This window comes from Gracilinanus agilis, chromosome 1, assembly GCF_016433145.1.
Source record: "Gracilinanus agilis isolate LMUSP501 chromosome 1, AgileGrace, whole genome shotgun sequence".
NCBI classification, from domain to species: Eukaryota; Metazoa; Chordata; class Mammalia; order Didelphimorphia; family Didelphidae; genus Gracilinanus; species Gracilinanus agilis.
In genome coordinates this window covers 559,327,731-559,342,114 of record NC_058130.1, presented here as the reverse complement: position 1 = coordinate 559,342,114, position 14,384 = coordinate 559,327,731, and the positions used below count along the sequence as shown (strand labels likewise).

At 35.8% G+C, this 14,384-nt stretch overlaps 1 protein-coding gene across 1 annotated transcript in view; it reads left to right on the top strand.

The window, feature by feature from the left end:
* Window positions 1-14,384, top strand: part of AFG3L2 (AFG3 like matrix AAA peptidase subunit 2) — a 50,455-nt gene that overhangs the window by 26,056 nt on the left and 10,015 nt on the right. The window contains exons 11-14 of the mRNA XM_044667055.1: window positions 407-514; window positions 603-728; window positions 6,440-6,550; window positions 13,108-13,223. Of these exons, the coding sequence (XP_044522990.1) occupies window positions 407-514; window positions 603-728; window positions 6,440-6,550; window positions 13,108-13,223 (461 nt within the window). The remainder of the gene's footprint in view (window positions 1-406; window positions 515-602; window positions 729-6,439; window positions 6,551-13,107; window positions 13,224-14,384) is intronic.

Here is a 14,384-nt window from a genome sequence, read left to right as displayed (position 1 = left end):
GTTTAAAAATTAAAAAAAAACAAAAAAACAAAAAAACAGCCCTCGGATAGCAATAATCTGTTCCTGAATTATTATCATAAACCTCCATTTTTCTAAACCAACCTACACCACTTAGCCATTTACTCAATGCATCTTTAGATACTGTAGATGTCACCTGTAAAGACAGTGAAACCAGTGGTTTGTGCCTGTTACCAGCCTTTAATATTACTTGGTGAAGTGATGTTTTCTTGTTCCAAAAGTATTTCTGCAAGCTTTTTTTACTGATTTATCACTTTGCTATAATTTTATTATCATCATTGACAGAGTAGTTGCTTAGAGATTATTAGATAATAAAGCATTTTGATAGCAAACATAATATTGTTTGTTGTATGACATTAATAATTCCTATATGTTTATTATCTTTCAGGTTTTAACACAACAACAAATGTAGTCATTTTGGCAGGTACCAATAGACCAGATATCTTAGATCCTGCATTATTGAGGCCTGGGCGTTTTGATAGGCAAATCTTTATTGGTGAGATGATTTTAATTGTGGAATATTATTTCTCAAAAAGGATAAATGGAAATGATAAATTATAAAAGTCTTTTCTTTCTTAAAATAGGTCCACCAGATATAAAAGGAAGAGCATCCATTTTCAAAGTTCATCTCAGACCTTTAAAACTAGAAGTTGAACTGGATAAAGAGAGACTGGCAAGAAAACTTGCATCCTTAACTCCAGGGTTTTCAGGTAAATAGAAAATTAACTTTGGTATTGTTCATATACATTTATTATACTCTGATAATTGCAGAGGATACAGTAATTTCTTTTCCTTCCACCGTGAATTCATTCTTGGTCTATTTAAGAATTTATGTAAAATTCAAACCCTAAAAATCAAAATGAGAAATTTAAATGATAGTTATGGAAAGGAGTTTTTTTTTTTAATTTGAAAAATTTTATTTAATTAATTTAGAATATTTTTCTATGGTTACATGATTCATGTTCTTTCCTTCTCCCCTCCCCCCCCCCACCTCCCCATAGCCAATGAGTAATTCCACTAGGTTTTTCATATGTCATTGATCTAGAGCTGTGATGGGCAAACTTTTTAAAGAGGGGGCCAAAGGAAAAGAAATGCTCATCTGTCAGTCTGTTTCTAAGGTAACTCTTTTGAAGTTTCATTGTATCCTACTCATTGTATTCGTCAGATTAGGAATAATGTCTCTCAGCCGGATAGAACATTTCAGGGGGCTGCATCTGGCCCGCAGGCTGTAGTTTGCCCATCACTGATCTGTACCTATTTCCATATTATTAATATTTGCATTAGGGTGATTGCTTAGAGTCTACATCCCCAATCATGTCCCCATCAACCCATGTGATTAGGCAGTTGTTTTTCTTCTGTGTTTCTACTTCCACAGTTCTTTCTCTGGATGTGAATAGCATTCTTTCTCATAAATCCCTCTGAATTGTCCTGGATTATTGCATTGCTGCTAGTAGAGAAATCCATTACATTTGATTGTGCCATAGTATATCAGTCTCTGTGTATATGGTTCTCCTGATTCTGCTCCTTTCACTCTGCATCAATTCCTGGAGGTCATTCCAGTTCATATGGAATTCCTCCAGTACATTATTCCTTTCAGCACAATAGTATTCCATCACCAACAGATAGCACAATTTGTTTAGCCATTCCCCAATCGAAGGGCATCCCCTCATTTTCCAACTTTTTGCTACCACAAAGAGGGCAGCTATAAATATTTTTGTATAAGTCTTTTATGGAAAGGAATTTTGATAAAAAATTGTGGAGATTTCGAAGAAAGAAGAATGAGTCAGCTAGAAGGATTAGGCAAGATGCCTGACTAAGAAATGTCATTTTCTAAGACCAGATCCCCACTAGTACCTCAAAACAGCCAAATAAAGTAGTAAACATAGTGGCAACAGAAGAAAAAGGAAGAAAAAAGTTCTTAAAAGATAATAACTACAGTAAAAAATTAGCAAAGATAACATGAAGCCAGTTCCCTACTTTGTGTTGAGTTAAGACTTCATGTTCTCTTCTACCAATTGGTGTGACAGTGGTGACAGAAGCAACTACAGGGACATAAGGCTGCCAGGACTATTAGTAAGTGTTGTGGTTCCATACCAAGGGCTTGGCTTCTGGGTTAAGATGGCTGCAGAGCGCTTAACTCTCCTAACCAACCTATATATGATACCTCAAAAGGACACAAAAATGAAATCCAGATGAACGAAGGGACCCCACAATAGGGCGCAGCATTGAAGGTACGTGGGATTTGGGCATTTTCATGCCATAAGGGGGTGAAATAGCTCTCACTAAAATATGAGCTGATCAACCCCAACCCCACCTTTAGTGCCAGTGCCAGTGCACAAGTGTTAGAGCAAGCATGGGACATTCACTAAGTTCTTGGCAGCTATCTGGGACCACCAAGGGCTGGCTCCTGAGAGTAGCAAGACTTAAGACCCCAAGAGGCTAAAGAACACGGACCTTGAGCATGGACCTTGGGTAGGGATCTAGAGCGGTGGGGTGACGGACTGTGGAAGCAGCGTGCTGAGACTCTTAAAGGAGCCTTGGGCAGAGGAGCAAGCAAGGGGACCACCAGGAGGCTTGACCCTGAGAACAGCTAGACTTGAGACCCCAGGAGCCTAAAGAGCGCAGACCTTGGGCACAAGTATATAGGTGAGAGGGGCAGCACTGTGCTGTGACTCAGGAAAAAAAAACTGCTCCACAGCACTATTCACAGAGAGCCTGCCCACCTCACCCAGACTTCTGACTGAGAAAGAAAACCAGCATAATAATGGCAAGCAATGCCCAAGAACTAAGAGAAAGAACAAGAAGAAAGCATTAACACTCGATAACTTTTACACAGACAACAGAGCAGACAGCAGAGGAAGACAAACAAGTAATCACATCCAAACCTTCCTGAAAAATGGAAATTGGTCACAAGCTCTTGAAGAGTTCAAATCTGAGATCACGAGAAAGATGGAAGAGATTTGGCAAGAAAAGTGGAAAATAGCTCAAAAGGAAATTAACCGTTTAAAAGACAGAAACTCCCAATTGGAGAAAGATGCCCAAAAATCAAATGAAATGATAAGCAAATTGGAGATCCAAATTAAACAGCAGGAAACCATGAAAAACAGGATAGACCAAATTGAAAAGGAAAATCAAAAGATTATAGCAGAAAACCAGTCTCTAAAGATCAGAATAAGGCAAGTAGAAGCCAATGATCTTGTAAGACAGCAAAAACAAAAAACAAAGTCAAAAGAATGACAAAATAGAAGGAAACGTGAAATATCTCACTGAGAAAATGATAGATCAAGAAAACAGGTCTAGAAGAGACAATTTGAGAATCATCAGTCTTCCTGAAAAATCAGAAATTTAATAGAAATTTGGACACCACACTATAAGAAAATTATCCAAGAAAACTGCCCTGATGTTCAACAAGAGGGCAAAAGAGACATTGAAAGAATCCATAGATCACCCTCTACACTAAACCCTCAAAAGTCAACCCCCCCCCCGAATATAATTGCCAAATTCAAGAGCTTCCAAGTTAAGGAAAAAATATTACAAGAAGCCAGAAAGAAACAATTCAGATATCAAGGAGCACCAATCAGGATTACACAGGATCTTGCAGCCTCCACACTAAAAGACCACAAGGCTTAGAATATGATATTCAGAAAGCCATACCAAGGGCTTTCAGCAGTCAGCTAAATACTCTGTCACTACCTCTTAGTCTCCAGTTAGCAGTAATCTGACCAGATTCCACTGTTCTTAAATAGGCTGTTTCATAAGTTTGTCCAGTATCAATGATATAGATAAGAGGGACTAACTAGTTATGGGGGAGGGGCTGAGCAGTGAAGTCTGCTTTATCACTATCTGGGATAGAATTTATGGTTATAGATTTAAGGATCAAGAAAAATTTAATGGTCATCTAGACCACCTCTTTTCCCTCATTTTTCATGTGAGAAATTAATTAACTTGCCCTGAGTTCATACAGATTACAAGTGATTGCCTGAAATTGAATATGTAATTCAATTAATTTTCTACTGTCATTCTGACAAGACTGAGTTGAGATGTGTGCAAGTCACACACTCTTTCAACAAAATATCTGGAAATATACCAGATAAGATAAAACCATCAAAAGAGGGAAAGAGAAATTCCCCTACACAGAAGTGTGGAAAAAGACAACAAAAAAATAAATAAGACAAAAATCCCCAGTATAAGAAAATAAGGGAATCCTAGGTTGAGATTTCATAAGAATAATATAATTTAGTAATAACTCCAACTAGAGTCTTCAAAAGGAGACTGGAATGTTCATAAATATTCCAAAGTGGTTCAGGAGAGTACTGAAGGAAGTGAATAGAATAAAATTAGAACTTTGAATGAAAAACTTAAAATGAGATTTGTTGAATTAGAATGGAGTTAGGAAACTTTAATAAAACAGTATACACTCTAAGGAAAACAAAAAAAATAGAAAATGTTATCATTGGATTTTCTGTTTTAATGAAATAATATAGCGGAGTCAAAAAACAACAAAACTAGAAGAACATAATGAGATTTTGATTGCAAGTCAAAAACAATTGACCAAGAAAAACAGGATTTGGAGAGACACTCTTAGAAAAAATGACCTCCCAGAAAAACATGATGAAATAAAAAAACACCTGAATGCCATATTTCAGATTTTTCTAAGATTATACAGTAGTATTGTCAAAGAAAGAATAGATTGAATCCCATAGCCAGAGGAATAACCCCAGGACTAACATATCAAGAAATATAATTGTCAGACTCTCAGATCAAAGAGAGAATAGCATGAGTAGAATAGTTATAATGTAACTAAAGAAGCATTCAGAGCTACAGCATTAGTGCCGAGAAAGGAAAAGAAAGATTATAAAATTATTTGTCACAATGTAAAGAAAATGACTTCCACCCAAGAATAATTTAAAAGTTGAAGATGAAAAAATGAATTTTTAATAGAATTTGTGATTTCTAAGTATTTTTGTTAAGAATACCAAAGCTAGGGCAAGTCTTTGAAATGCATGTAATGGACAAATGAAATTCTGAAAAGAAAAAGAAGTATGTATAGTTCAAAGGGCTATGTAGTTAACCAGTCCTTACATTCTGAATAAGAATAGAAACAGCAGGTGCAGCAATTATGTTGTTGTATGAGGCAGTAATAAAAATAGATATATGATCAAGAGACAAGTAGGGAAATTACACTGTGCTTAAAGGTACCATATAGATTATGAAAGCAATATCAGTATTAAATTCATAAGCACCAAAAGGCATCATATCTAAACAGTTAAAGGAAAAACTGACAATCAGAGAAAAATTGTTAGTAAGAGGGTACTTTAATATGTCTCTTTAAAATTTAGCCTAAAAGAAAAGTGAAAAAATTAAGGATAGGCCTTCTGATACATTTTTCCTTTGTAAATTATTAAATGGGAATCTTAAGCAATATACAAATAAGTACATCACAGGTATGTTTACAAAAATTGTTTACATACTAGGACATAATTTCAAATGCAGGAAAGCAAAAATATTAAACATTTAATAAACTATAACAATAAAAATTATATTCAATAAAGAAAATATTAACAAAGAATACAAAATTAAATGAAAATAAAATAATGTTAATCTAATGAACTAGTGGGCCAAGTATCATATCTTAAAAACAGTACAGAATGAAATTAGAGAATAACAGTAAAACAATATTATTATGATTTGTGGGATACAGTTAAAGCTTATGAGGAAATAAATAGCTTTGAACTTTTATACTAAAAGAGAAATAAAGACCCAGTTAACTGAATATGAAACTTAAAAAAAAAACACAAGAAAATAATACAAATTATTCATCCCCAAAGAAGCACAAAATATTTGTGATATTTGGTATCAGTTCAAAGACAGAAGGTAACGGTTTAAAAAAAAAAGAAGAAAGAAAAGAAACTATTATCCCAAAGAGTGGGACAGGGAGTTGATGATTCAAAATTTCATTTATATACTAATCTTTTACTTAATTGTTATATTTGAATTTCAGAATTAGTGCCATTTCATGGTCTTCTCACATCATTTTCTGAAAGTTGATTTTAAAGAATATGTCACATGGAAATATTTTGTAAATCTTATGCATAAATTTAATATGTAAATGTTTAGTAATCTATTAGTTATTTCAATGTTTACCTTTGTAATTCTGCTTTTGTTTTTAACAATGTAATTGATGTTGAGCATTAAGGTAAAAGCATTGCTGTTCTTTTATCTGTTTAAGACAGTTCAAAGTGAACCTACTAAATATTCTTTGTATAATAATTTACTAAAGAAGTCACTGGTCATTTTGAAAAACCAAATATTTCTGAGGAGAGGGATGAAGTTGGTCTTAAAGGACTAAAATTTGATTAATTAAAGCATATTTTGTTTTTGTGCGCTGGTGGAATATTCGTTTTGCTCCTTTGTTTTGCAGGAGCTGATATTGCTAATGTCTGTAATGAAGCTGCTTTGATAGCTGCAAGACACCTTTCAGATGCCATAAATCAAACTCACTTCGAGCAAGCCATCGAACGAGTGATTGGTGGTAAGAAAATGACATGGAACTTCAATCACAAGATAAGAAAATGTATAATGGGAGTAGGTGACATTTCTGCATCAGCAGAACTGGGATGGGGAAAGAGGAGAAATAAAGTCAGCCCAACATCAGTAGCAAATCAAATGACAAAAATATTCTCAGAATTCAATTGAATAAATTTTTATCAGTTCCCTTTTCAGTGCAGAGCATTTTGAATATAAGGACAAAAATGAAACAATGCAGATAAAACAACATAACTAACATTTTATATACCACTTTAAAATGTGTAGAGTGTTTTCATGCATTATCTCATTTGAGCATTGACGGAACTCTGTAATGTAGTTAGTACAGATATTATCCCAATTTTATAGCTGGAACTTAGGCTGAAAGAGTTAAATTACTTGCCTGTGGTTGTGTAATTAACGAATTAAAGAGAGAGGCAGGATTTGAATTCCTGACTCGAAATCCAGGACTGAATTCACAATATCATTCTTCTCTTATCAGAAGTATGCTCAAAGATAAATTAAATTAAAGGATAGAGGGAAAACACTAGCAACATGGAGGCTTCCTAGAGAAAGTGGTCCCTGAGCTGAGCCGCTAGAATTCCCAACTAGAAGACCATATGTGCAAATGAATAAAGGTAGAAAAGAGAGAGTCCAACTGGGCAGTTGCTAATAAATCAACAAAGATTACATATTGGAGAATAGTGTGAAGTAAGACTGGAAGGTAGATTGGAACCAGGTTGGGAAGGATCTTGAACACCAGGGTCAGGAGTTAGTGATATTTTATTAAAAGGTACTGGGAAATTACTGATTTTTTTTTTTCATCAGAGTTGTGACATGACCAGATCTGTCTTGTAAAGATTATTTTGACAGCTTTATGGTAGATTAATTGGAAAAGAAAAACATTACAATTGGGAGAGCAGTCAGGAGACTGACTAGCCTCGGATGGGAGAGATAAGAAAAGAAGGCAGATGTAACGAGATTCTGTGGAGGCAAAATTGATAGAGCTTAATTGAAGGGACTTTAAATTTGAAGGATGAGAAAGTCAAAGTCAACAGTGGCTCTGCATCATCCTAGATGGCTTAAGAGGATAGGGATAACTTTAAAAGACAAAGGGAAGATTCAGTTTGACATTCCATAGCCAGCAGGCATTTAGAGAGACTGGTAGAAATTAGGGCCGGATATATAGATTTGGGAGCCATTTATGTAGAGGTAACCATTGAAGCCATAGGAGTGGATGAGCTCATGAAGAGTACATATACAGAAAAGAAGGGGACCAAAGATTGAGCCATTGGGGACACTGACACTTTAGGAGACACAAAATTGAAAAGTATCGGAAAAAAAGAGACTGAAAAGGAGAGAGGATGATAAAAAGGAGATAGCAGTGCTGTGGAAGGGGTAGAGTATGTGTAAGAGGAGAATGGTCAATAATATCTAAATCTGCCCAGTGGGAGAATTGTCAGGGAGGATGAGGATCCTGAAAAAACCAGTACATTAGTAGTTGGGGTCTGGTTCTTTTCTAAGGGGAAGCTTTAGTCAAATGGTGGGATCAGAAGCTACTCTTTTTAGGTTGGAGTGAAGGGTAGGAGAGATGTGGTTCTAGCTTGGATGGCAGGGTCAAATGAAGTTTTTTTGCTTTTTGTTTTTTGATGCTAGGAAGGAAGGAAGCAAACAAGCATTTATTAAATACCTACTGTGTGCCAGGCATTGTGCTAAGAGCTGAAGGAAACAAGCATTTATTAAACACCTACTTTATGCCAGGCACTGTGCTTTACAAATATTATCTCATTTGATCATCACAACAACCCTGGGAGGTAGGTGCTATTATTATCCCCATTTCATAGTTGAGGAAACTGAGGCAGACCAGGTTAAGTGATTTACCCAGAGTCGCAAGCTAGGAAGTGTCCAAGGTTGGATTTCAACTCGGGTATTTCTGACTCTAGGCCCAGTGCTCTAACCACTGTGCCATGTAGCTCATAGGTAAGATCCGAGCATATTATAGGCAGCAAAAAAGGAACTAGTAGAAAAGGAGAGATTAAACATGAGACTGAAGAAGGAATAATTGATAAAACAAGCTACCGATGTAGGTAGTTGGGGGCAGGATTCAGGGAACAAGTATTGCGATCAGTGTTGGCAAAAAGAATGGCCATCTCATACTCAGAAACTGGAGCAGAGAAGGAGAGAATAGATATAGAAGAGTTCTGAAATGTCAGGTAGATGGATGAAAGAAAGGGTAACAGTCATATCCCCTGAGGAGGAGAAAGGAGAGTATCATTAGGGGTTTAAGAAGAAGCTGTTGCAAGGTTCCTGATAGGCAGTCAAACAAGGAAGATAACCATGCAGCTGTGAGGACTTGATTGTTTTTAGATAGCATACATTTTTAATGGACCAAGTCTGCATAGTTTTATGATTTCCTCCAGCAGCATTCAAGAATTGGACAATAGGAACAAAGAAGATAGGTGAAGTGATTTTACCCAGAGTTGAGGCTTGGCAAAGAATGAACAGTGGAACAAGGGAGCTAAGAATTCAAGGGTAGAGAATAGCACTATTGAACTAGCCAAATAAAAGGTTGAAACTGAAATAAAAGGTTGAAATTGTTTACATAATAAATTTATTTTCAGTACTTGCTGAATGTTAGACATTTCCTGATTGATGAAAGTACTAATTGGCAAACCCTTTCAGATCTCTGAGTAGAGTGAAAGTGATGAGGACAGCAAAGGTATATGGAGAAGAAAGACACAGTGCCTGATAGTAACTGAGCAGTAGCTCATTCTGTACTAGTCCTCACATACATCGCACATACTAGGGGCCGTTGACTCATGAATGCAATCTAGATTTTAAAAAGAAATCTTATTTCTAAGACTTAAACACATTGAAGTAAATAAATATTAACTACAAATAATAGATATAAAATAAATGCAATGAAATCTCCAAAGAATTATTGGTATAATAAAGAAACAACCAATTCTGCTCTACCTTAGTCATCATATAATAAAATATTATTGAGTGTATGCTATGTGCAAAGTACTATGGGTGTACAAAAAGTATGATACATGGTTTTTATTCTGGTCTTTCTTGGGGGGGAGGGGGGAGGGGAGGCTGTTGAGGAATATACCTGAGACTTCATCAGTGTGGGGAATTTCTGATTCCCTCCAGCAATGCATATCAGCAATTTCTGTGTTGTAGAGTTTTGTAATTAATGATTTGCCTGGATCCCTGAGAAATTAAGTAAGTTGATCATAGTCTAGTTAGTAAGCAGCTAGTATATATCTGATGGGACCCCCATTTTCCTAACTGCCAGGGTGGCTCTCCATAAAGTACGCCATTCCAACTCTGTGTATTAACCTTAAAGACCATTTAATACAGTTGGAAAATCAAGACTTGTATACACAGAAAGACAACATGTAATACTGCATTGAATATGGTAAGTGTCAAATGAATTCTACAAATACTATGAGAATTCTGAGAAAGATTTCACAGTGGTTTGAAGACAGGGCAGTCTGTTTATCAAGTAAGAATGGAATTAGATTTTGAAGAATAGGTGGGATTCAAAGAAGGTAGGAAGATAATCAGGATAACATAATGTCATGAAAGTCAAGTATGTGGCAATCTAGAAAACTCTGTTTTTTTTGACCTATCCTTTCTTGGAGCACACCTACCTCTGCTGTAGATAACACAACAAAATCTTCCCTTTACCACTTTCCTTTTATGAAATCTTTGCCTGGAACCTTCATCAATGGAAATTTTTGTGCCCTATGCAACCCCAGGAATTGGTATCTCCTCGTCAATGATATCAGATGAGTAAAACCTAGCAGACATGCCTTAAAAATACCTCTTCCTTCCTATAAAACTCTAGGGAGTCCTCATCTATATCTCAAAGTTGTCTTTTGGATGGGATGAAATCTAGGCATGCCTTGGGAAGTGTAGCAAGAGCCTGGCATGATGTGAATGCCTAGTGTAGATGGTGCCTTTCTCAGGACCATAGATTCCCCCCTTCCTTTTCCTTCTGTGACCTGAAGATCATCTCCCCCAGGGCCTAGATACTTGTTATTGTACCTGTCAGAGATGTGGCTGCACCCTTGTTATATTTGGTGATTGTGGTTTGAATGTATCCTTCATCCTCCTTTCCTTGCCACTATACTCCTGTTTTGTTTTGTTTTTTCAAATCTATGAATACTGTTATTTCTGTAAATTAAAACATTAAATAAATGCCAGCTGCTTTTTGTTTTGTTAGCCAGGCTGCCTAGGACTCTCCCCTCAACCCCCCTCCAACAGATTAGAACAACCTGGCAAGAGAATTTCATTGAAGGCTAGTTAACAGTGCCAAGCTAGAGAGAGATCATGGAGAAATGATCCCTGAAAAAAAGCCATTGGATCGAGTAGAGGGTCATTGTTGAATTTTCTGAGTAGAGTTTCAGTAGAGTGTAGGTATAGCATCCAGGTTATAAGAGATTAATGAGCAAATAGAGAGGATATGGAGAATTTGGGTGTAGCTCACCAATTCTAGGAGTTTGAGATTTAAAGGAAGCACAGGCAGTTAGCTAAAGAGGTAATCAAATGATTTGACTTTTCCAGAGAGGGACACCTGCATACATTTGTTGGTAGAGAGGAAAAAGCCAGTGGAAAAAAGATGAAATAAAGATGCAAGAGAGAAAATGGATGGCAATATAATATGCTTATGCATTATGAGACAGATAAAAACGTAGAAGATCAAATTTCAGCTTTCCTGATGCAGAAGCTGCCTTGTTATAGGATGTCATTTCAAAATGAAAAACCCTTGGATCAAACCTCTGTGAGATTTCAGGTACTTGGCAGTGTGGGTCTCAATTCATCAGAGTCTCTTCCTTAGGCCAGAGTAACAAGAACATCTTATTTTTGGAGAAAACACAAGGGCTTTGTACCTCATTCTTCCCTTTTTATTTTTTTGCAATTCTAATATATGTTTCTCTTTACATTTGATACCAAGATTGCCTTTATTGTCACAAATTAACAGTTCCTTTGTGTAACTAAAAGGACATAATAGCCTTTTATCTCTCATATCTTTATTTGTAGTAAATTATCAAAACCACTATTCCCAGGCAAGTCTTTTAGAGTCAAACAAAACAAAATGAATATCACCCCCATAATTATCTACTGCAGGTGTAAGGATTTATAAAGGTACAACATATTTATAAAATAGTCAATTATGTATTATAATAATGGATTCTTCATCAAGAAAAACTTAAGTAAATGGTTTCTGAAGCACCTTCCAACTTGGTGATTCTGAAATAACAGAATCTTAAAATCAGTTTTGTTTGGCTTAAGAAATATCTTAAAGATCTTTCAGTTTGGGGTTTCTGTCTAATCGTTGCAATAGAGTCTAATCTTTGCATTCTTTTCTCAGGAAGTTTGTATTATCTTTTTTAGTTTAATGCTTCTACTAAGAACAGTCTGAGGTAGCTTTTACCGAATGTCCAAAAGTGTTATCACATTACCCAGATCCTATTTCCAACTCTCAGCTAGGTCTGTTGGCGGTCTTAAGCAATAGAAATTTCCTATTTCAAAATGTATTCTTCTTTTTTCCAAGTGTCCTTTGTCCATAGGTGATTCTTGGCTAGCCAATACCAAGTAATTCTCAGCACCCAGTAGGGAGCTTTTCTGTTTCCTGGTCCATTTCCAATACCTTTAAAGAAACATGTATTAAGTGCTTGATATATGTAAGGAACTAGTCTGTGTGCTAAGGTTACAATGGCAAAAAGAAAACAACCCTTTGATTGAGAAACTTACATTCTACCATATACAGCATATACAGAGATAAATAAAATACAAAATAATTTCAAGAGGGAGAGCTAGGTAACAAATGGGGGAGGATCAGGAAAGTCTTCTGTAGGAAGTGCCACCTGAGCTGTGCTTTGAAGAAAGATAGGAATTCTCTGAGGGGTTTATGAGGAGAAAGTGCATTCCAGATAGGAGGGACATTTCTACAAAGGCAGGAGCAACCTGGTTCAGGGAGAAAGAACACTAACTATGGAGCCAGAGGATCTGTGTTCAAATCTTGCTCTTCTGCTAGTCACAAGCTTTCTAATAACTACTACCCACGTGCTTATGGACAAGTCTCTGACCTTTCCTGATTTTCTTGTTTATAAAATAAGGGGATTGGACTAGATGGCCTCTGACATCCCTTTCAGCTTTAGATCTATGATCCTATGAATTTATATATGGCTTATCTGCTACAAGTCCCACTTAACTAGATTAAGGAATGTCTGAAGGGGAATAATATGAAATAAGACTGGAAAGATAGGTTGTCAGCAGTGATTAGGCTATATGTTGAATTTCATTTCTTTGCTAAAATAGTTTATGAGGAACAGGAGAAGTGTATGTTCGTGCGTTCGAACACAGTATTGCAAGAATTTAGTGTATTTTTAAGTTGATCTTTTGCTTTTGTAAGGCAAAGGAATATTTGGAACTTTTCAAATACCAGAGGCAACTAAATCTCTAACCCAGTGTTTTCCATAGTTTATTGGAATGCATAATTATCTTATACTAGTGTTATTAAAATGGTAGGTTTTGATTTTTTTTTTAAAGGTTTGGAAAAAAAAACTCAAGTGTTACAGCCAGAGGAGAAAAAGACAGTAGCATATCATGAAGCAGGGCATGCCGTTGCAGGCTGGTATCTGGAACATGCTGATCCACTTTTAAAGGTAAAGTAATTTTCATCATTATAGACACCAGTAAATCAGTCAGTGTCTTCAAAGGAAAATCCCATACTTAATAAAATATAAAAATATAAGATTTTTTTTATCTAAAGAGATGATAATATTAAAGAAAAAATAATTAAAAGAAAGCCTACTTTGGAAAATAATTTTTTTAAGAATTAGTTTGTGGATTTAGGAGAAATAGAGAAAATTTAATGGAGCAACTTGACATCTTTATTTTATATTATTTTGGAGGAATTTTTATATTCTGCTTTCCAGGTTGTAAGAATACTTCTCTCTCTTTATTTATTTAGAAAGCTTGTGAGGGATTTTATGGGAATGTACGTTAGAACTCCTAAAACTCCAAGTGCATTGAGCAAAGCTCAATTGGGAGCATATAAGTTTTTGAATCCCAGATCCATTTTGAACTTTGAGGGATTTGTGAGTTAGAAGATTGCTTTCACTTCTGGGGCTGAATTAGCCAGACTTTTCTAGTCAAGGGTCCTTATTTGAAAAACTAACATTTTATTATGGAAAAGCAGCATGTACAAGCATAAATGAATACATAATATATACAAATTTTGTCAAGAGAGAGACAGTTAACAAGGAGGAGGATCAGGAAAAGTTGTGTGTAGGAGATGCACCTGAGTTATGCTTTCAGAAGAGATAAGGATTCTCTGAAGGGGATGTGAGGAGAGAGGACATGACTATACCTTGGGGCTGAGCAGTTTTTTAATGTATTTCTAATAATCCTACATTGCTATATTATTTCTTAATTTTTATATCCTATTTTCCCCTGTAAAGAAAGCCTAAAAAATACATTACTGTGCTTTAAAGAGTATAGGAGCTAAAAATAAGAATGGGGAAAAGAGAAGTCATTTCTAGGTCTAGGCACTAAGATATTATGTTAATAACAAAAGTAGAGGGAAAAAATGATTAAAATCCAGGCGTGTTATGAAATGGAAACCAAGGGAAACATTAAAATATGGAGTGGAGTTTGGGGCAAAAGCTCAATTGAGGGAGAACAGGAGAATGTTGAATTGAATCCAAATGGAAAAATGCTGAATTTTGGAGGGTTGGGAAGGTAATGATGTTCCCCAGCCTTTGTGCTATGTTTTGTTCCCTACAGTTGTAGAGATGACTTTTTGTGTGTCAGTGTCAGGAATA